The sequence below is a fragment of the Electrona antarctica genome, assembly GCF_951216825.1.
Source record: "Electrona antarctica genome assembly, chromosome: 14".
Classification (NCBI taxonomy): domain Eukaryota; kingdom Metazoa; phylum Chordata; class Actinopteri; order Myctophiformes; family Myctophidae; genus Electrona; species Electrona antarctica.
Window position 1 is genome coordinate 47,126,592 of NC_136795.1, and position 22,401 is coordinate 47,148,992.

A 22,401-nucleotide genomic window follows, 5' to 3' on the forward strand; every position below is an offset into this window, starting at 1 on the left:
ATCAGTGATAATAACAATCGCTGATAATGACATACTGAAACAGTGAGTATGCCAGTATGGCCATACTGGGCCCATAAGATGGTATGATAACGGCCATACTGGCCCCATTCAATGGTATGATACCAGTCGAATGGGTGGTGGATATAATATTGTGTGAGATGGAGGATGACTGATTTAAGCAGTCACACCTGGCCAGAGTCAAACTAGAACTGGACTCAGAGCTGGGTGTGGCTGCGCACCTGTTGTGCCTTGATCAAGGCGCTCCGGTTCGGCCTCTATCCTTTTACTATTCTATGTTCCAGTCAGACCGGCCCCAACCAGCTGACATCAATCAAACTGTCAATTACCCTGTCAGGCTGTACCAAGTGGTCAGGAAGAGAGAGGGGGTTGGTTGAAGTGAGTTGTTTTTGGGGGAGGGGGTTTGTTTGGTATTTCTTCAATTCATTATGAATTTGTTTTCACCTGTATTATTAGATAAATAGTAACTTGTATCGTGACTGCAAATATCAACGCTGTTAGATGCTGTTCATACACATATTATCTTCTAAAGTTACATAATTAGGTTCTAAACTAAAGTCACGGTGCACTTGTAGCCAGCCGGACCTCATCTTTTAGACAGTATTAGTATTTTTTTTTTAGTATTTACTTATTCAGCACAGTATAGGGCTGAAGTGCCCTTGAGCAAGGCACTGAACCCCCAACTGTTCCCCCTGGAGCTGCTTAGTGGCCAACAGTATAAGACTGTGGTTGTACTGGTCAGCTCCCAGGTTTTAATGTGTGTGTCTGTCTGTCTGTCTGTGTGTTTCTATGTGCCGGGCGTTGCTGAAAATGAGCACCTGTGCTCAGCTACTTCCCTGGGTAAATAAAGAATAAAAAATAAATAAAATAACAAATAAATAAATAAAAACAATACAGTGAACATATAAATATAAGAAGGGTAATGTGCTACGCTGAGGCAAAAAAAGCCCAAGGGGCTTATACGAGGCCTCTACCTATGTCAAATACAATGAAACATAGTACAAGAAATATAGAATATCCAGAATACATGATTGCAGTATATAAAACAAGTACAAAACAACAAACAACATGATTAGAATACTTGGTTATCGTCAGTACATGATTAGAGAAAAGAAGAGATGATACAAAGAAATATAATGAATTGAGTGATCTGGTCAATTAAGTGGGTCCTAAACTTATGTTTGAAATGATAGAATTTGATGAGATTGCTGTATAGGTGTTCCATAGCGCGGCACCGAGTGCCGCGATACGAGCTTGTAGATCTGCTATTTTTGAAAAATCGTGACAATGTGGCGCAAATCTTTGAATATAATTATATTCTTTCAGAGCGAACGTTTTTAACTAAAATCTTTGCTTCTGGGGGGGTTCCTTGGAACAATATATTTTCAGATGGGGGTCCGCAGCCAAATATAGCTCATTCTGGGGCTCCTTGACATGAAATAGATTGAGAAACACTGACATAGAAAACATGGGCTTTTCAGAAAACTGTCATGGTTTAGAACAGCGGTTCCCAAAGTGGGGTCCGCGGACCCCTAGGGGTACGCGACGCATAGCCAGGGGGTACCCGAAATAATTCCCAGAAAAATGTTTTTTTTTATTATTATTTTTTTACTTTTTTTAACATTAAAATTATGTTTATCTACGTGGTAATTTCCTGCCAAGTTGCGCAATAAACGTATTTTGTGTGTTGTTCATTGTGTTTCTCCCATGTTTGCTTTGGGCCAATAGCTGACATGATTACTAAAACTACAACATCAGTCAACCTGTCGTGACCCCAAACAGTAACAGCAGGACGCATGCTGCAGAAACAACAAAAAGACTCAGGACACTTGAAAGGTTTCTGCGGCCGCTTCAGATGAGGGGGTACCTGGAAAAATGTCTACCCCAAAAGGGGTACCTGGTCCAAAAAAGTTTGGGAACCCCTGGTTTAGAAGACATTTTGTAGAATCGACCTCAGGTCTAAATGGATTAGAACACTTTAATAGTACAGCCTATAGTCCAGTCTATGGAGTTTTAATGTTGGTTTAGAGCACTTTAAACAAACCAGGTGCCCCTCACTTCACACAAGTGTGAATGTTTACTTCATGCCATGTTCATGTCCTCGACTTCATTAAAACCTGTAAAACCCGGATTCATTTCTACTTGCAAAAAAGAGATTTCAACCTTACTACTACTTTTTACTACTAGGACTTATCAGAGGAAATTATGTAAAAAATATATTGTAATTTCTTTGCAAATGTTATGCACATTTATAATAATTATTAAAATAATAATACATTAATAATTTACATTTGGGGGATATCTTTCACAATACATGTTCTAGACATTCTAATGATCACAAAAAAACCTATATTACAGTTATTTTACCTACTTTTATCAGGGTTAAAGGTCAAAGGTCATAGGTTAAAATTTGTTCAAAATTGCACAGTCCAGATATTTTTAATTTGTGTGAATTTCAGCCTCTGTGGGGGGTATTTATATGCAAATATTATGACCAATGGCATTGCAATGAACATCAATGATGACGTTTAGGTGAAATTCATTAAAATATGTTGTATTATTGCAACGCTGGGTGTTACAGGGTTAAAAACAGGAATTGGGTGCAAAATGGGCGCAAACTAAGTGCCCCTTTAGCCCTCGCTCTACACGCTCACCTGTCCCCAGATGGTGCCCTCAGAGTTCTCCACCTGCTCCCAGCGAAGCCTCTTCACGCTCATGTGGTTGGAGTCCATCCTGGGGAGGGAGGCCCGGGGCAGGGGCGGCGGGGAGCACGGCGGGGGCAGCGGAGGAGGCGGAGGGGGCTCCTTGTTGTTGTGCTCGCTGCAGGGGTCGGACAGGGAGTGCGGGAGAGACTGCGGCTGGCCGTGCACGTGGTGAGGCTGCCTGTGTTGCGCCGACTGGGGGTGGATGTGCGGCGGCGGCTGGGACTGGTGCAGCTGGTGCGAGGGCTGAGAGTGCGGCCGGGCGGTCTGGCTGGAGGCGTGCATGGCCTGCTGGTAAGCATGTAACGATACACTCAACTCACGATACGATACGTATCACGATATGAGGTTCACGATACGATTTTTCACGATATTTTCAACACAATTATTTTCCAGACAAATGACCAAAAAATCTTTTTTTTTAATGATTTATCTTCCCCCCCAAGCTTTTTTCACAATTTGTATTTAACTGTATACATTCAGACAGTCAGACAGACACATACAGCTCCCCTCTGCAGGCCTCTACTACTGAAAGTGACTGCATGGAGTCTGTCTCATTTCTCTCCAAAAGCATGTGAATATGATGGAATATGATTACAGCTCACATTTCATATCACACACTAGCCCCCCTAAATATAAATCGATACATATCGTCGGGATATAATATCGATATATCGCGATATACCATATATCGTTACATGCCTACCTGCTGGTGCTGCTGCTGCGACTGCGTGTGGTGCTGCGCGGGGGTCACGGGCTGGAACGTGGAGAGCGGGGGCTGGTGCTGGTGGGGCTGCAGGGGCTGAAACGTGGACAGCAGGGGCTGCGGCCGGTGGGGCTCCTGGCTCTGGGGACGGTGGATGAGGTGGATCTGCTGCTGCTTGGGGTCCTGCGGCAGGGGCTGCGGGGTGACGTGGTGGATGTGCTGGATGTGAGGGGAGGCGGAGTGGCTCTGCTGCTGGACGGAGCGGGGTCTCTGCGGAGAGGGCTTGGTGGGCTGGGGGTGGTGGAGGCCCGGGTGCACCTGCTGCTGGTCCTGCTGGCGCCTCTCCTGCTGGGGGCCCGCCGCCGGGTGCTGAACTTTCACACTCCTGCTCCGGCTCTGGTGCGCCGCGTGGGGATCCCGGGCGAACTGAACGGGGGCAGACGGCGGCGGGTCGTGGCGGGCCTCGTGCAGGAGCTCGGCGGAGGAGGAGTGGTGGACCCTGGCCTGATGCTGCGCCTGGTGGTGGGCTTGGTGGAGCATGTCCGTCGAGGAATGGTGACTTTTCCCGTCGTGGTGAGCTTGATGGAGAAGCTCCATGGAGGAGTGATGGGTCTGGGCTTTGTGCGTCTGGTGAAGTATCTCGGTGGAGCCGTGGTGCGCCTGCTGCGCCTGCTGCATCTGATGCAGCATCTCGGTGGAGCCGTGGTGGGCCTGCTGCGCCTGCTGCATCTGATGCAGCATCTCGTTGGACGCGTGGTGGGCCTGCTGCGCCTGTTGCATCTGATGCAGCATCTCGGTGGAGCCGTGGTGGGCCTGTTGCATCTGATGCAGCATCTCGGTGGAGCCGTGGTGGGCCTGCTGCGCCTGCTGCATCTGATGCAGCATCTCGGTGGAGCCGTGGTGGGCCTGCTGCGCCTGCTGCATCTGCTGCAGCATCTCATTCGACGCGTGGTGGGCCTGCTGCGCCTGCTGCATCTGCTGCAGCATCTCATTCGACGCGTGGTGGGCCTGCTGCGCCTGCTGCGCCTGTTGCATCTGATGCAGCATCTCGGCAGACGCGTGGTGGGCCTGGGTTTTGACACTGCGCCGGCTCTGGTAGACGCCCTCGGGGTACTGCTGCCCCTGCTGGAGGGCGTGGCCGCCGGCCGAACGGGACTGGCGCTGGGACTGACGCTGGGGATGATTCGCGAGTGCCTGCTGCTGCTGCTGCTGCTGCTGCTGCGCCTGCCGCATCTTGTACATGGGATGGTTGGCCTGGGGGTGGACGGACTCCGGGGAGGGCAGCGGGGGCAGGGACTGGTGGAGCTGGTGGAGGGGGTGGGCCGGCGGCGGCTGCGGGGACGACGCCTGCGCCGGCAGGGACTGGTGGCCCTGGTACGCCTGCTGCTGCTGCATCTTCTGCTGCTGCGCCTCCTGGTAGGCCTGCTGGCGCTCCTCAAAGGCCTTCTGCTCCTCGTAGGCCTGCTGGCGCTCCTGGTACAGTATCTGCTGCTCCTGATACACTTTCAGCTCCTCGTAGATGCGCTGCTCCTCATACTGTCTCTCCTTGTAGGCCTGCTGCTCCTGGTACAGCTGCTGCTGTTGCAGTTCGTAGGCTTTCTGCTCCTCCAACGCCTGTCTCTCTTTGTACAACTGTTGCTGTTGTAGTTCCTCGTAGGCTAGTCTCTCTTTGTACGCCTGTTGTTCTCGATCCTCGTAGGCCTGCTGCTGTTGCTCGTAGGCTTGTCTCTCTTCGTAGGCCTGTTGTCTCTCCTGGAAGGCCTTCAGCTCCTGTATGGTGGCGCGCGCCTGCAGCTCATCTCTGTTGGGACGCACCTTATGCAGTGGCACAAGAGCATTACTGTTATTTCATTTACCTAAGTAGTGTTAATACCTGGCAACCAATGTGCTAAGTAATGTTAATACCTGGCAACCAATGTGCTAAGTAATGTTAATACCTGGCAACCAATGTGCTAGTTAATACCTGGCAACCAATGTGCTAGTTAATACCTGGCAACCAATGTGCTAGTTAATACCTGGCAACCAATGTGCTAGTTAATACCTGGCAACCAATGTGCTAGTTAATACCTGGCAACCAATGTGCTAGTTAATACCTGGCAACCAATGTGCTAAGTATTGTGCAATGTACATCCCTCCCTCCACTGATCGACCTTGTTAATACCATGCATGGCAACCAATGTGCTAAGTAATGTGCAGTGTACTTCCCTCCCTCCACTGAGTTAATAGGGACTTTAAGCAACAACGGTTTTCAGGACGGCTCCGCTAGGCGGAAGTACGGGAGCTGTCACGCAGTCGCCGTAGCTGTCAAAATCGTTAAGCAAACAGCGGTCGGCGACGGCGACATTGGTTCCCATGGTGACGCGATATGTAGCATGTGTCAAACTATTTTGCATAGTCTCCACCGAGATGCATCATCTCGGTGGAGATTGCTTAATTCGTATGCGCTGGACATGATCAGTAGTGGAAAGAGGAAGGTGCTGGAGCAAGCTGTGTTATTCTAAAACCGTTTCAATAAACATGGTTAATATCATGGCATATGGTATTAGTGTTATTTCTTCATTCAGAGCATGCCAACACATTACACAGCATAAGAGAGGTGATGGAACAATCGGTGTAAATGTATGACAGCTATAATTTCAATAAACATGGTTATGACATGGCGTTGTAGACACTACGTGTAAGGGTTCTCCCGTAGTAGAAAGGGCTGCGACGGAGAGCAGGTTTATGTATCGAGCACTGATCCATTTCCGGTTGCCGTAGCCGACTGCCGTATCCGTCGTTGCTTAAAGTCGCTAATATCTGGCAACCTAAGTAATGTGCAGTGTACTTCCCTCTCTCCACTGAGTTAATACCTGGCAACCTAAGTAATGTGCAGTGTACTTCCCTCTCTCCACTGAGTTAATACCTGGCAACCTAAGTAATGTGCAGTGTACTTCCCTCCCTCCACTGAGTTAATACCTGGCAACCTATAAGTAATGTGCAGTGTACTTCCCTCCCTCCACTGAGTTAATACCTGGCAACCTATAAGTAATGTGCAGTGTACTTCCCTCCCTCCACTGAGTTAATACCTGGCAACCTATAAGTAATGTGCAGTGTACTTCCCTCCCTCCACTGAGTTAATACCTGGCAACCTAAGTAATGTGCAGTGTACTTCCCTCCCTCCACTGAGTTAATACCTGGCAACCTATAAGTAATGTGCAGTGTACTTCCCTCCCTCCACTGAGTTAATACCTGGCAACCTATAAGTAATGTGCAGTGTACTTCCCTCCCTCCACTGAGTTAATACCTGGCAACCTATACGTAATGTGCAGTGTACTTCCCTCCCTCCACTGAGTTAATACCTGGCAACCTATACGTAATGTGCAGTGTACTTCCCTCCCTCCACTGAGTTAATACCTGGCAACCTATAAGTAATGTGCAGTGTACTTCCCTCCCTCCACTGAGTTAATACCTGGCAACCTATAAGTAATGTGCAGTGTACTTCCCTCCCTCCACTGAGTTAATACCTGGCAACCTATAAGTAATGTGCAGTGTACTTCCCTCCCTCCACTGAGTTAATACCTGGCAACCTATAAGTAATGTGCAGTGTACTTCCCTCCCTCCACTGAGTTAATACCTGGCAACCTATAAGTAATGTGCAGTGTACTTCCCTCCCTCCACTGAGTTAATATCTGGCAACCTATAAGTAATGTGCAGTGTACTTCCCTCCCTCCACTGAGTTAATACCTGGCAACCTATAAGTAATGTGCAGTGTACTTCCCTCCCTCCACTGAGTTAATACCTGGCAACCTATAAGTAATGTGCAGTGTACTTCCCTCCCTCCACTGAGTTAATACCTGGCAACCTATAAGTAATGTGCAGTGTACTTCCCTCCCTCCACTGAGTTAATACCTGGCAACCTATAAGTAATGTGCAGTGTACTTCCCTCCCTCCACTGAGTTAATACCTGGCAACCTATAAGTAATGTGCAGTGTACTTCCCTCCCTCCACTGAGTTAATACCTGGCAACCTATAAGTAATGTGCAGTGTACTTCCCTCCCTCCACTGACCTTGTGCAGCGAGTGGCGCTTGGGCAGCGCGTTGCCGCGCGGAGGAGGCGGCGGGGGCGGGCCCGACTTGCGTCGGACGGGCACGTACATCCTGGGGGAGTGGTCGGGGGTGTAGGCGCGAGGCGGGGGAGGGGGCTGCTGCTGCTGCATCATCCTGGGGGAGTGGTCGGGGGTGTAGGCGCGAGGCGGGGGAGGGGGCTGCTGCTGCAGCATCCTGGGGGAGTGGTCGGGGGTGTAGCTCCGAGGCGGGGGAGGGGGCTGCTGCATCCTGGGGGAGTGGTCGGGGGTGTAGGTGCGAGGCGGGGGGTGAGGGGGAGGCGGCTGCTGCTGCTGCATCCTGGGGGAGTGGTCGGGGGTGTAGGTCCGAGGCGGGGGGTGAGGGGGAGGCGGCTGCTGCTGCTGCTCCCGCGGCGAGGCGGGGGGCGGGGGGTCGTTGAACTGGACGGGCGGCGGAGGGGGCGGGGTGACGGGGTGCGGCGGGATGTGGTCGGAGCAGGACGAGTAGGTGAGAGAGGAGGCGTTCTCCTCGCCGCTGATGAGCAACGTTGGGCACAGTTTAACCACATGATCCAATGCTAAATAAAAACTAAATACAAAACCATGACTAACTGAAACTGTGTTGTGTGAAAAAAATTAGAAAACAAACTAAAATTAACTGAAATTATAGACAAAATGTAGCCTGGCTCCAGCCCTCAATCTCTATAGCCACGCCCATTAACCCATTTTGGGCGGGAACCCCTTTTGGTGTTTTAAACATTATGTTATAATTTAGCTATTGAAAAATAGCAGATCTACAAGCTCATAGCGCGCCACCGAGTGGCGCGCTATGAACTTGTAAGTCTGCTATTTTTGAAAAATCGTTAAAATGTGCCTCAAATCTTTCAGAAAATTGTCATGATTTAGAAAACTTTTTTTTTAAATTTCGACGTCAGGCCTGAATGGGTTAAGAGAATTATGTTCTGGCGATTCAGGTCATGTGACTCTGCCTGCGGCGGCGTCAGTGTCATTGAAAATCCGAACGCAGCAGCTGATTGGCCATCAGCCCCGTCACTCAGCAGCGTCAGACAACAAACATGGGCCCACTACTCACGACCGTATCAATCTGGCTATTAAATCGACGTACAGTTGGGTGCCACCGATATTGTCCCTTATCATTTGACCCATTTAGGCCTGACCTCAAAATTTAAAAAAAATCCTTCTAAATCCTCCAGTTTTCTGAAATAAATATTTTCACGATTTTTCAAAAATAGCAGACCTACAAGCTCGTAGCGCACCGCTCGTAGCGCACCACTCGGTGGCGCGCTATGAGCTTGTAGATCTGCTATTTTTCAATAGCTAAATTATAACAATGTTTAAAACACCAAAAGGGGTTCCCGCCCAAAATGGGTTAACTGTCCTTTTGTGCAGATCACGCAAACCTCAGCAAAAAGAAAAGGACTATATCGATGGCCTCCAACTGTATGATGAATAGTTTCTTTACAGACACGAGAGGTTGTATAAACATCATCATCCGACATATTTTACCGCTTTTGTTTACATGCTAGTTCGTTGGCTGTGTTTGTTTGGTTAGCAAATGGGTTAGCCATAGCCTCATGAATGACAACAACGTCGTCTGCTTTCCTACTATTCTGATTGGTTGGTAGGAACCAATCACCGAAGACTACACCGCTTTGACGACACCCATCCCATAAACTGCTGCCGTGGGGAGGGCTTTCAATCTGAATAATGAAGTGAAACGAAATGAAAATTCAGACCGAGTGTCAGGCTAGACAAAATGCCCTTAGTTTTTGTTTAGTTTTGTAACTGAATACATTTTTAAATGCTATCGTTTGTTACGTTTTTATTACACAATACTTACCTTTTCAATCTTGAACCTGACAAATTATCCAAAGTATAAAACAAACTCAAACTAAAACACTAAAACTGATTACATTTTTTTTACTAAAACTAAATAGCATTTAAAAGAAAGAAAACCTAATAAGTACTATAGCAAACGCGCTCTTGTAGATTATATGATTTACTTTGATGTGTTATATTTTCTTTTGTGTGTTTGTTGTTGTATTTTTATTTCCCTTTTTTGTGCAGTCTGTGTTTTTATTTCTTTATTGCACAGCTGCCCCCCTTTGCCAACTTGTAGACTTTTGTATTGTTCTTAATGAACTTTTAATCTGTTTAAATCAATGACCTCTTCCATACAGGAAAGGATTCCAAATAAGCCAGCTGGCTTCTTCCCTTCCTTGCATTGTATTTTTGTTCTTTGATATGTTATTGTCTATTTTTTGTACTACGTGCTAAATAAATAAACCTAAACCTAAACCTAAACCTAAACCTAAACCATATGAAAACGAACTGAATTTAGGAAAAACAATAATATTCAAAACCAAGCTAAAATGAGAAATCAGAAATGATGACCTGCTGATGCTGTGCACGTCACTGTGCACGTCGCTCGGGCTGCTGAGCTCCGGCGCCACGAAGCCGCCGCCCACCTCTGTGATGTCATCCGCCACGACCACGCCCATCTCCTCGTCGTCGTCCTCGTCGTCGGGAAAAGTCATCTGGACAACATCCTGGCATTACCAATTTATAATAATTATTATTATCATCATTATTATTACCAATTCAGGCAATTTAGCAGACACCGTTAAGACTCTTACGGGCAAAAACGGAGGTCTCCGTCCTATCAAATAGTTACGCTCATCGCCAGGGACGGAGATTAATCAAAAGACGGAACATTACGCGTTTGATAACATTTGACTCCTTCAAAACCGCTCTCAAAGGGCACCTACGGATGGCTGCAATTCGAAACTGGCCCCTGTAAAATCGGAATCCCTCAAACACGGACGCAAGGACAACACAAGAGACGGTCGCGGCCACACAGCCAACTCAAGGTATGGCCACTGAGCCGACTTGGGGACCCAACGCAAGGACAACACAAGAGACGGTCACGGCCACACAGCCAACTCAAGGTACGGCCACGGAGCCGACTTGGGGACCCAACGCAGCTCCTCCAAGGAAAACAAACAAATGAACGGAGCTGAACGTGAATCCACCCCACCGCCCACCCCTTTTCTTCCCTCACTGTATATATTTCTTTTCCCTTTTTACCTCCATTATGATGAATTCCTGTTCTGTTCTTTGTCTATATAGAAGTGTCTATTTGTCTCTAAATGTTTTTGATGAATTGAACATGGTGGACCCTATTGGAAACAAGTGTAATGCTTAATTGGGTCGTCCACTCACAGTTAACAGCCTTTGTATTGAGTTTGTGCTTGAAATGTACTGTAATTCTGCAAACTGTTAATAAATATTTCAATCAATCAATCAATCAATCGCACCGGTCTACAGCCTGGGAGCGTCGATTGGGCAACATCCGATGTCATTTCCGGTTGGGACGTCATCCAAAGTGTTCCCCCTCCATTTTAATGGATGGGATGAAAAATCTTAAAAATGTGAATAACTCTTAATCTAAAATAAATCAATGATTCCAATTCTAGCCAAAGATTGTGTTTCGCGGTCCCGTATGCAAATATTTGCGAAGGAAATCTAATACTGAGATGGACGAGGCTAGCTCTGATTGGCATTATAACCACCGACATTATACTGTATTAAGGCTGGCATTACCCACTGACATTACACTGTATTAATAATAATAATAATAATAAACTTTATTTGTATAGCACCTTTCATACATAACATAAATGCAACTCAAAGTGCTTCACAGGGCAGAACATAAAAATAGCAATAAAACACAGGCAAGCAGTTAGAAAGATAAAACAATGGTAAAGAACATACAAAATATAAGCATAAAAACATAGATGGACGAAAAACAAAGCACACGGCAAATCGGTCAGAACAGATAAAAACTCAACTAAAAGCAAGAGTAAAAAGGTGAGTCTTGAGTTGAGCTTTAAAAATGTCTACAGACGGTGCGTGTCTGAGTTGAAATGGAAGTCTATTCCAGGCTGTAGGCCCATAGAAGCAGAAGGCATGCCTCACCATATATATTTTGTAGACATTTTTTTAGGCACTTCAAGCAGGCCAGCAGTGGAGGACCTGAGGGAGGACGTTAGGAACGTATCTAGGATAGGCATTCGCGGAGGTAAATCAATCCTAAAAACCACCGGGAGCCAATGTAGTGAGTATAAAACTGGAGTATTAAAGGTGTAGTGAAATAAAAAATACGTTTTTCACACTTTTAGACCATATCCGTGGTCATCATATGGTCATACCTAACAATGGATGCCAAAAAAATGGGAAAATTCTCATTTTTGTGTGTTTTTATATCAAACGTCCATAAAAATATATTTTTTATTACTTCCTGAAAACGAAAACGTGCTGCGTGATGACGTGTCGAGACCCACATCGATAAAAGCCAATAAAAATGAAGCTCACCAGTTTAATTCCCCATATCTCCGCATCCGTCCAGCACAGGCTGCACAGCTGCTACTGATTACAGAAATCTTCCGTTTGTATTCCCATTCAAGATATCATCCAGAGAGTGTATTACTCGGTTTCAACTTAATCATCACGCTAAAAATGTATCTGAAAACATTATAGGGTAGAAATAAGCCACATTAAGAGTAAACTGGTAAAGCTGGCCGACTATCAGATTTGTAAACAAACATCCACACGCTGTCCTGCGTAGCATAGCTACCCGTCCCTAGCTACCGTCCCATCCCCTGAAGGGATGCGACGCTCTGATTGGTTCAGAAACTTCATAGCGGTGTTTCAACTTGAGACCGTCTGAAACTTCAAAATAAAATGTCCACCATTTCCGTTTCACTACGCCTTTAAGGCACTGACTGGCATTACCCACCGCCATCACCTGAAAGGGTTGGGAAGCACTGGCCTAAAAGTAAGGACTCTCCAAAATCAGGATGGGCATCATTGACGGCACCCCAGAACTCCGTTGGCGATCGACAGACCGTCTCCCACCCTTACCTCCTCGTAATCGTTGTCGGGGGTCAAGAAGTCGTCCACGATGTCCACCCTGTGTCCCAGCTGCTCGCTCAGCGCGTCCAGGAAGCGCTCCGTGTCCTCGGAGCGCGGCGGCCGCGAGAAGGTGTAGCGGCGCTTGCTGGGGTGCTGCGGGGGGCTGGCCGGGTAGTCCGGGGGCTCCGGCGGCGAGGGAGGGGCGCTGTCGTCCAGGCTGATGTAAGGGTTGGACTCGCCGCTGGTCTGGCTGGTCAGCTGAACCCCCTGCTGCTGGGGGTAGAACTGACCCCCCTGAGGCGGGCTGGGGAGGGGATCCGTCCAGGCCGCGGGAAGGGGCGGAGGAGCCTTACGGCTGCCTGCTGGAAAGGATGTGAGGAGGACCATCAGGTGGGAAAAAAAACATATTTTTAGATCAGTGTTTCTAGAAGTCTGCTCTGGGGACTATACCAGGGGTACAAAAATTATGGACCTATGTGGGGTCTGTAACCTATGTGGGGTCTTAGTGTCAAATGTGAAGTCGGTGGGGGAGTTATGTGGATTACAGACGTACGTACACACATACGTACACACAGAGACGTGGTGCATTTATATGTGACCCAGCTTGACTGAGGGGTAGCCCTGGTCCAGTGCTTACAGCGAGTCTCTCTCTCTGACGCCCTGCCGGAGTCCCATCCACTGCTCACTAGCAGCTTTTCCGACTGCGTGCGAGGGTTTACAATTCCCCGAAAATAAACAAAACGACGTAACTACTCACCGACACAAAGCCTGCTAGACCTTAAGGTAAAAGTCTATTCTCGAAGCTGGGAAGCGTCTCAGGTCCCCCAGCTTCTCTCTAAAATGCACTTTGTGCCATTTTAATACAGCAATGTACCAGAAAGAGTAATTTCTTCTACTACGGCATTTCCGGGTTTTGCCTGCGCCGATCTGGTTGGATTAATTTTATTTATTGACTAAAATAGTGCATTTTAGATGCATTTTAGAGGCACAGGGTGCATTTTAGATGCATTTTAGAGGCACAGGGTGCATTTTAGATGCATTTTAGAGGCACAGGGTGCATTTTAGATGCACAGGGTGCATTTTAGATGCATTTTAGAGGCACAGGGTGCATTTTAGATGCATTTTAGAGGCACAGGGTGCATTTTAGATGCACAGGGTGCATTTTAGATGCATTTTAGATGCACAGGGTGCATTTTAGATGCATTTTAGATGCAGAGCTGCTAGTGAGCAGTGGATGGGACTCCAGCAGGGAGAGAGACTCGCTGTAAGCACTGGACCAGGGCTAGACTGAGGGGGGCTGCCATCGTGCTCGTTTTCTGAACTCGCTGTTTTCTACAAGACATTACTCTATAGAGCGTCGCAGTCCCGCCTCCTACCCTAGACCAGGAAATGATTCTCCGTTCATTTTCCTCATAGACATTTCAGAACGTATTTAAAGACGTTAACTCCGCGGACAAAGCCAACTCGAGTCGTGACAAATCATGACAACAAACACAATTTTTTGGGCCGAACAAATAATTATAAAGAAGAAAAAAACGGCAGGTTACAACACTTTTTTTGTTGTTTTTCTTCTTTGTAATTATTTGTTTGGTCCAAAATATTGTTTGTGTTGTCATGAGTTGTCACGACTCGAGTTGGCTTTGTCCGCGGCGTAACCGTCTTTAAATAAATACTTTAAGAAATGTCTATGGGAAAAATGCATTGGGTTTCATTTCCTGGTCCATGGTAGGGGGCGGGACTGCGACGCTCTATAGAGCGTCGCAGTCCCGCCCCCTCGAGAGACCCGGAAAAGAAATCGCCGTTCATTATTCTCATAGACATTTCGTAAAGTATTTATTTAAAGACGGTTACGCCGCGGACAAAGCCAACTCGAGTCGTGACAACTCATGACAACACAAACAATATTTTGGACCAAACAAATAATTAGAAAGAAGAAAAAAACGGCAGGTTACAACACTTTTTTTGTTGTTTTTCTTCTTTCTAATTATTTGTTTGGTCCAAAATATTGTTTGTGTTGTCATGAGTTGTCACGACTCGAGTTGGCTTTGTCCGCGGCGTAACCGTCTTTAAATAAATACTTTACGAAATGTCTATGAGAATAATGAACGGCGATTTCTTTTCCGGGTCTCTCGAGGGGGCGGGACTGCGACGCTCTATAAGCCATATCTCCAACTGGTGGGTCAAACTGAACAACCAATATATCAATTTGAAGCCAAAAAAAAAATCCAATGACTTAGCCCTGGTCAGAAACGGTCACATATAGGATAATAAGAATTAATAGTAATAGAAAATACAGTATATTGTGGAACATACCTCTCCACTGAATTTCCATGGTCTGTTGTTCTGTTGCATGAGGGGACGATGAATGAATGAATGCATAATGTCAGTAATGCTTTCTTCCATATCAACTCCACTCCGTCCATGTCATTTTCCTTAATTGAACTAAATAAACACTACGATAAAAAAAAACGATAATTAAGTGAAACTGAATTGTGTGTTTTACTAAACCCACGGTAACTAAAACAGACAAAATGCCCTTATTTGTTCTTGTTACCAACACTAACTGAATGCATATATATTTTTAAATGGTTTCTTTTGTTGAGTTTTTAATATTGTGCCTATTTTCTATGAACAAAACTAAAACTAAGGTTTGCCAAAAAAAACTAAAAAAAAAACTAATAAAAAACTATAGCAAACCCACAAAAAGAAAAGAAAACAAAGTAAAACTAAAACATAATGAAACATCCAAAACTATTCTGACCTTGGGCCAAGGTGGGGGAGAGTGAGGGCGAGCAGGCCTCCATGTCGAAGCTGTCCTGAGGAGGAGGAGGGCGACTCTTCAGAGACTTGGACCTCTTGCCCGAGTACATGTTCTCCAGCTCCGCGTACACGGCAGACAGCTGCACAGCAACAGGAGCACAGCCTGAGTACATGTTATGTTCTCCAGTTCAGCGTACACGGCAGGCAGCTGCACAGCAACAGGAGCACAGCCTGAGTACATGTTATGTTCTCCAGTTCAGCGTACACAGCAGACAGCTGCACAGCAACAGGAGCACAGCCTGAGTACATGTTATGTTCTCCAGTTCAGCGTACACAGCAGACAGCTGCACAGCAACAGGAGCACAGCCTGAGTACATGTTATGTTCTCCAGTTCAGCGTACACAGCAGACAGCTGCACAGCGACAGGAGCACAGCCTGAGTACATGTTATGTTCTCCAGTTCAGCGTACACGGCAGGCAGCTGCACAGCAACAGGAGCACAGCCTGAGTACATGTTATGTTCTCCAGTTCAGCGTACACAGCAGACAGCTGCACAGCAACAGGAGCACAGCCTGAGTACATGTTATGTTCTCCAGTTCAGCGTACACAGCAGACAGCTGCACAACAACACGAGCACAGTGGACGACGGAAGGAATGGTTTATTCAGGATCCCCGTTAGCTGCATGTATACCACCTGGAAACAGCTATTCTTCCTGGGGTGCAGTCCTACGTTGTTCAAACTAGTCATTGGTCCGACAAATGACAACCCACCTCATCTCCTAACCTAACCATAACCGCAAGCACGGGAGCAGACACTAGTTAGTCCGCATGTCGGACTAATGCCCTGTCTGAATTACATACGGTCCCCGTTGTGATCATAGAATAAAATACATACAAAAAGCTTACAGATATCACAAAACATTTAAACAGCAAGTAATATTACATGGTAGTGAAATATACAGACTTACAATTATTTCTCCATATTTATAAGAAAATAATAAGTCTTTTCTCAAAATTCCTTTTACCCTCAATTTCCATAAGGTTCCTGGGTACTGTACGTACATTGGCCAGGTTGTTGGGGGAGGGTTATAGGGGTTACTGTACGCGATATTTGTTTTCATAGGCGACCATCTCCAAACTCGGCTTGTGTTTGGTTGTCAGTGGGGTGGAGAGCGCTGTGCTGTGTTCATTTGCACACAAATGGTTTTTGCCTACTAGTACTAACCCTGGCTCTAACTCTAACATAAACATAACCGCAAGCAGGGGAGCAACGCATCCCTCACCAACCTTAATCCAAAAACTATTAACGTACCCCTCACCAACCTTAATCCAAAAACGATTAACGTACCCCTCACCAACCTTAATCCAAAAACTATTAACGTACCCCTCACCAACCTTAATCCAAAAACTATTAACGTACCCCTCACCAACCTTAATCCAAAAACTATTAACGTACCCCTCGCCAACCTTAATCCAAAAACTATTAACGTACCTCTCACCAACCTTAATCCAAAAACTATTAACGTACCCTCACCAACCTTAATCCAAAAACTATTAACGTACCCCTCACCAACCTTAATCCAAAAACTATTAACGTACCCCTCACCAACCTTAATCCAAAAACTATTAACGTACCCCGCACCAACCTTAATCCAAAAACTATGAACGTACCCCTCACCAACCTCAATCCAAAAACTATTAACGTACCCCTCACCAACCTTAATCCAAAAACTATTAACGTACCCCTCACCAACCTCAATCCAAAAACTATTAACGTACCCCGCACCAACCTCAATCCAAAAACTATTAACGTACCCCTCACCAACCTCAATCCAAAAACTATTAACGTACCCCTCACCAACCTCAATCCAAAAACTATTAACGTACCCCTCACCAACCTCAATCCAAAAACTATTAACGTACCCCTCACCAACCTCAATCCAAAAACTATTAACGTACCCCTCACCAACCTCAATCCAAAAATTATTAACGTACCCCTCACCAACCTTAATCCAAAAACTATTAACGCATCCCTCACCAACCTCAATCCAAAAACTATTAACGTACCCCTCACCAACCTTAATCAAAAAACTATTAACGTACCCCTCACCAACCTTAATCCAAAAACTATTAACGTACCCCTCACCAACCTTAATCCAAAAACTATTAACGTACCCCTCACCAACCTTAATCCAAAAACTATTAACGTACCCCTCACCAACCTTAATCCAAAAACTATTAACGTACCCCTCACCAACCTTAATCCAAAAACTATTAACGCATCCCTCACCAACCTTAATCCAAAAACTATTAACGTACCCCTCACCAACCTTAATCCAAAAACTATTAACGTACCCCTCACCAACCTTAATCCAAAAACTATTAACGTACCCCTCACCAACCTTAATCCAAAAACTATTAACGTACCCCTCACCAACCTTAATCCAAAAACTATTAACGTACCCCTCACCAACCTTAATCCCAAAACTATTAACGTACCCCTCACCAACCTTAATCCAAAAACTATTAACGTACCCCTCACCAACCTCAATCCAAAAACTATTAACGTACCCCTCACCAACCTCAATCCAAAAACTATTAACGTACCCCTCACCAACCTCAATCCAAAAACTATTAACGTACCCCTCACCAACCTCAATCCAAAAACTATTAACGTACCCCTCACCAACCTCAATCCAAAAACTATTAACGTACCCCTCACCAACCTCAATCCAAAAACTATTAACGTACCCTCACCAACCTCAATCCAAAAACTATTAACGTACCCCTCACCAACCTTAATCCAAAAACTATTAACGCATCCCTCACCAACCTTAATCCAAAAACTATTAACGTACCCCTCACCAACCTTAATCCAAAAACTATTAACGTACCCCTCACCAACCTTAATCCAAAAACTATTAACGTACCCCTCACCAACATTAATCCAAAAACTATTAACGTACCCCTCACCAACCTTAATCCAAAAACTATTAACGTACCCCTCACCAACCTTAATCCAAAAACTATTAACGTACCCCTCACCAACCTCAATCCAAAAACTATTAACGTACCCCTCACCAACCTTGATCCAAAAACTATTAACGTACCCCTCACCAACCTTAATCCAAAAACTATTAACCTACCCCTCACCAACCTTAATCCGAAAACTATTAACGCATCCCTCACCAACCTTAATCCAAAAACTATTAACGTACCCCTCACCAACCTTAATCCAAAAACTATTAACGTACCCCTCACCAACCTTAATCCAAAAACTATTAACGTACCCCTCACCAACCTTAATCCAAAAACTATTAACGTACCCCTCACCAACCTTAATCCAAAAACTATTAACGTACCCCTCACCAACCTTAATCCAAAAACTATTAACGTACCCCTCACCAACCTTAATCCAAAAACTATTAACGTACCCCTCACCAACCTTAATTCAAAAACTATTAAGGTACCCCTCACCAACCTTAATCCAAAAACTATTAACGTACCCCTCACCAACCTTAATCCAAAAACTATTAACGTACCCCTCACCAACCTTAATCCAAAAACTATTAACGTACCCCTCACCAACCTTAATCCAAAAACTGTTAGGCAGCGGGGCGCGAACATGTGAAGCGCAGATTGCAAGTCAGCATAGTAGTCCACTAGGCTAGCGAGGCAGCTGGCAGAATGGGGTTTTGTGTTTGTATTAGAAGGTGAAGTTCCGCCCGCGCGGGTGGCGCTTTCCTTGGCTACTAATAGTAGTAGCCGGCGGGGTAAAACAAGCGCACCCTTGGAAATGGTCACCTATGAATACAATATTAGCTTACTGTACGACGTACATTTGCCAGGTTGTTGGGGGAGGGGTTACAGTAAATACATTGGCCAGGTTGTTGGGGGAGGGGTTACTGTCTGTACATACATTGGCCAGGTTGTTGGGGGAGGGGTTACAGTACATACATTGGCCAGGTTGTTGGGGGAGGGGTTACTGTCTGTACATACATTGGCCAGGTTGTTGGGGGAGGGGTTACAGTACATACATTGGCCAGGTTGTTGGGGGAGGGGTTACTGTCTGTACATACATTGGCCAGGTTGTTGGGGGAGGGGTTACTGTCTGTACATACATTGGCCAGGTTGTTGGGGGAGGGGTTACTTTCTGTACATACATTGGCCAGGTTGTTGGGGGAGGGGTTACTCAGGTACATACATTGGCCAGGTTGTTGGGGGAGGGGTTACTGTCTGTACATACATTGGCCAGGTTGTTGGGGGAGGGGTTACTGTCTGTACATACATTGGCCAGGTTGTTGGGGGAGGGGTTACTGTCTGTACATACATTGGCCAGGTTGTTGGGGGAGGGGTTACTCAGGTACATACATTGGCCAGGTTGTTGGAGGTCTCGGGCAGCGAGGTACATACATTGGCCAGGTTGTTGGGGGAGGGGTTACTGTCTGTACATACATTGGCCAGGTTGTTGGGGGTCTCTGGGAGCGACGTTCCGTCTCCTGACTGCCTCTCTCCTGGAGCCAGCCTCATCATGGTGTCCGTCACCGCGTCCGAGCGGGAACCTGCCGGGATATCAAGCATCACTGCCAGTAACACGTACTAGTGAAGTAAACGGATGCTATTGGCTGTAAGCGCAGCGAGGGGCGGGTCTAATTCACTCGCTATAGAGCCAGTAGAAGTCCTAGAAGCATACCCTATACTCTATCATCAATTAAAACAATTTAATGATAACTAATTTAACTTCAGATTGATGATAACGAGGTGCGTGCCTATGACCAGGTCGTTAGACCTTTGATAACGAGCGTACCCATGCCCAGGTGTGTGCCTATGACCAGGTCGTCATGACCTGTGATAACAAGCGTACCCATGCCAAGGTGCGTGCCTATGACTAGGTCGTCATGACCTGTGATAACGAGCGTACCCATGCCCAGGTGCGTGCCTACAGTATGACAAGGTCGGTAGACCTGTGATAACGAGCGTACCCATGCCCAGGTGCGTGCCTATGACCAGGTCGTTATGACCTGTGATAACGAGCGTACCCATGCCCAGGTGCGTGCCTATGACCAGGTTGTCATGACCTGTGATAACGAGCGTACCCATGCCCAGGTGCGTGCCTATGACCAGGTCGTCATGACCTGTGATAATGAGCGTACCCATGCCCAGGTGCGTGCCTATGACCAGGTCGTCATGACCTGTGATAACGAGCATACCCATGCCCAGGTGCGTGCCTATGACCAGGTCGTCATGACCTGTGATAACGAGCATACCCATGCCCAGGTGCGTGCCTATGACCAGGTCGTCATGACCTGTGATAACGAGCATACCCATGCCCAGGTGCGTGCCTATGACAAGGTCGTCAGAGCTCCGCCCCCTCGTGCTGCTGCGCTGGTATGCGGTCCCGGTCACCCTCATGGAGCTGCTGCGGCGGTGGGGGGGCTCCGGGACCCCCCTGGGGCTGTCGGGCTCCTGGGGGGGAGGGGGAGGAGGGGGCGGCGGGGGAGGGACTAACACGCGTGCACACACACACACACACACACACACACACACACACACACACACACACACAGACCACAGTCATGTTACGTGTTAATATGACAAAAGGTGCGGTAAAGTAAAGTTGCATCGGTGCCATGGATATAAAAGTGCGCACGCACGCACGCACGCACGCACGCACGCACGCACGCACGCACGCACGCACGCACGCACGCACACCTACCTGTGATGGACTTGAAGCCCAGGAAGCGTACCATCTTGCTCTGGCAGTGCTCCTGCTCCTCGTACGTCAACAGCTGGTAGATGAACTGCCAGATCACCTGCTTGGCCGGCGTGTCCAGCACCGGGAACACATCCACGATCAGGGTGTCCACGTTCCTGTTACCATGACAACATAATGCATAACGTCATATGAGTGTCCTGTCCAGCACCGGGACTGCTGCCTCCTGCATTATGAGCAAATTCAAAACAGGTGGTATACGTGGGGCCGTTGAGTTATATCAAACGAGCACATTTTTATGAAACAAACAATTCAAGCTTTTCGTACATGCTGCAATGTTGGTGAGTTTGACGTTGTTTAATACAATCAGACTTTTCTCTTTGGATGAATGGGCTGTCAATGGCAAATTATAGTTGCCACCCTTGCCATTAACACTTTCAGGGCTTTAAATTGTTTAATCCACGGATTTGTCTCGGACCTGCATGGTGACGAGGCCGTCGCGTTATGATGACGAAACCGGAAATCAAGTCATCCTCTGGGCTGCTAGGGCTTCTGGGAAATTGAGCCCAATGTAAGTGGACGAGGGGGTATAGGGACAATCTTGGCTCGCTTTGCTCTTTGTCTGTGACCCGGATCAAGGAAGTGGCTTTTTTTGTCGGCTCAATAACAAATGCTGGGAGTGTTTACTAGCGGTTTTTAAAGGTATATTCAGTGATTTGACTTAATTCAAATATCACTTATTTTTTATTTTTTTCTGGATAATCCTCCCTACTATAGAGTGTGCTGACCATATAAGGAGTTCCTCCCTGTCCCCAGTGAGCCCCTGGGGTCAAAAAACCCTAGTTTCAGTTTTGGTGGCGGGTGGCAAAGCCTTCATCCAATCAGGATGAGTGGGGCCTTCCTCCAATCATGATCGAGTGGGGGCGGGCCTTGGTGCACGTGCTGTTGGCCTGTTGCACTTCCCCCCACTGTAGAGCGTGCATGTGCACATTTTGTTACCGGGGCGGACTGGGTGGTTTTCCAAATCACCCAAATCACTGAATGCTCCTTTAAAGTGCAAAAGTGCAAATACAGCCGAAGTACAATATGCTGCAAAGGTAATAAAACAATATCGGCAGCGTAGAATATTTGATTAAATAGCGGGTAAAGCGTGTTTCGCAGTAGAACTGTTAACCTATAATGGCAAGATGGCCGCGGTCTGCATAAGGTCAATTGGCTTCATTTCCAAGAGCGAATGTTCCTCACCTGCAGTGTTGATTTCGTCGACTAGACGAAAAATGTTCGTCAACTACCTTTTTTCACTGTCGAAAACTAAACGGAAACTGAATAAAAACTAAGCTATGATGACTAAAATATATTCACAATTTCGTCGACAAATAAAAACTAGACTAAAATTTTATAGGACGGGACTAGTGGACAAGAGATCCAGTATAAGTCATTTTACACTTGGTTGCATGCTGAAAATAGCAGATCTACAAGCTCGCAGCGTGACGCGTTGAGAGCTTGTAGATTGGCTATTTTC

At 46.6% G+C, this 22,401-nt stretch overlaps 1 protein-coding gene across 1 annotated transcript in view; it reads right to left on the bottom strand.

Moving 5' to 3' along the window:
- Positions 1-22,401, bottom strand: part of grid2ipa (glutamate receptor, ionotropic, delta 2 (Grid2) interacting protein, a) — a gene marked incomplete at both ends in the record, with an annotated part of 153,290 nt that overhangs the window by 26,274 nt on the left and 104,615 nt on the right. Inside the window, 10 exons of the mRNA XM_079520927.1 lie at positions 2,673-3,008; positions 3,427-5,241; positions 7,476-7,619; positions 7,890-8,007; positions 9,888-10,042; positions 12,417-12,769; positions 15,160-15,307; positions 19,622-19,728; positions 20,491-20,670; positions 20,883-21,037. Coding sequence (XP_079377053.1) covers positions 2,673-3,008; positions 3,427-5,241; positions 7,476-7,619; positions 7,890-8,007; positions 9,888-10,042; positions 12,417-12,769; positions 15,160-15,307; positions 19,622-19,728; positions 20,491-20,670; positions 20,883-21,037 — 3,511 coding nt within the window. The remainder of the gene's footprint in view (positions 1-2,672; positions 3,009-3,426; positions 5,242-7,475; positions 7,620-7,889; positions 8,008-9,887; positions 10,043-12,416; positions 12,770-15,159; positions 15,308-19,621; positions 19,729-20,490; positions 20,671-20,882; positions 21,038-22,401) is intronic.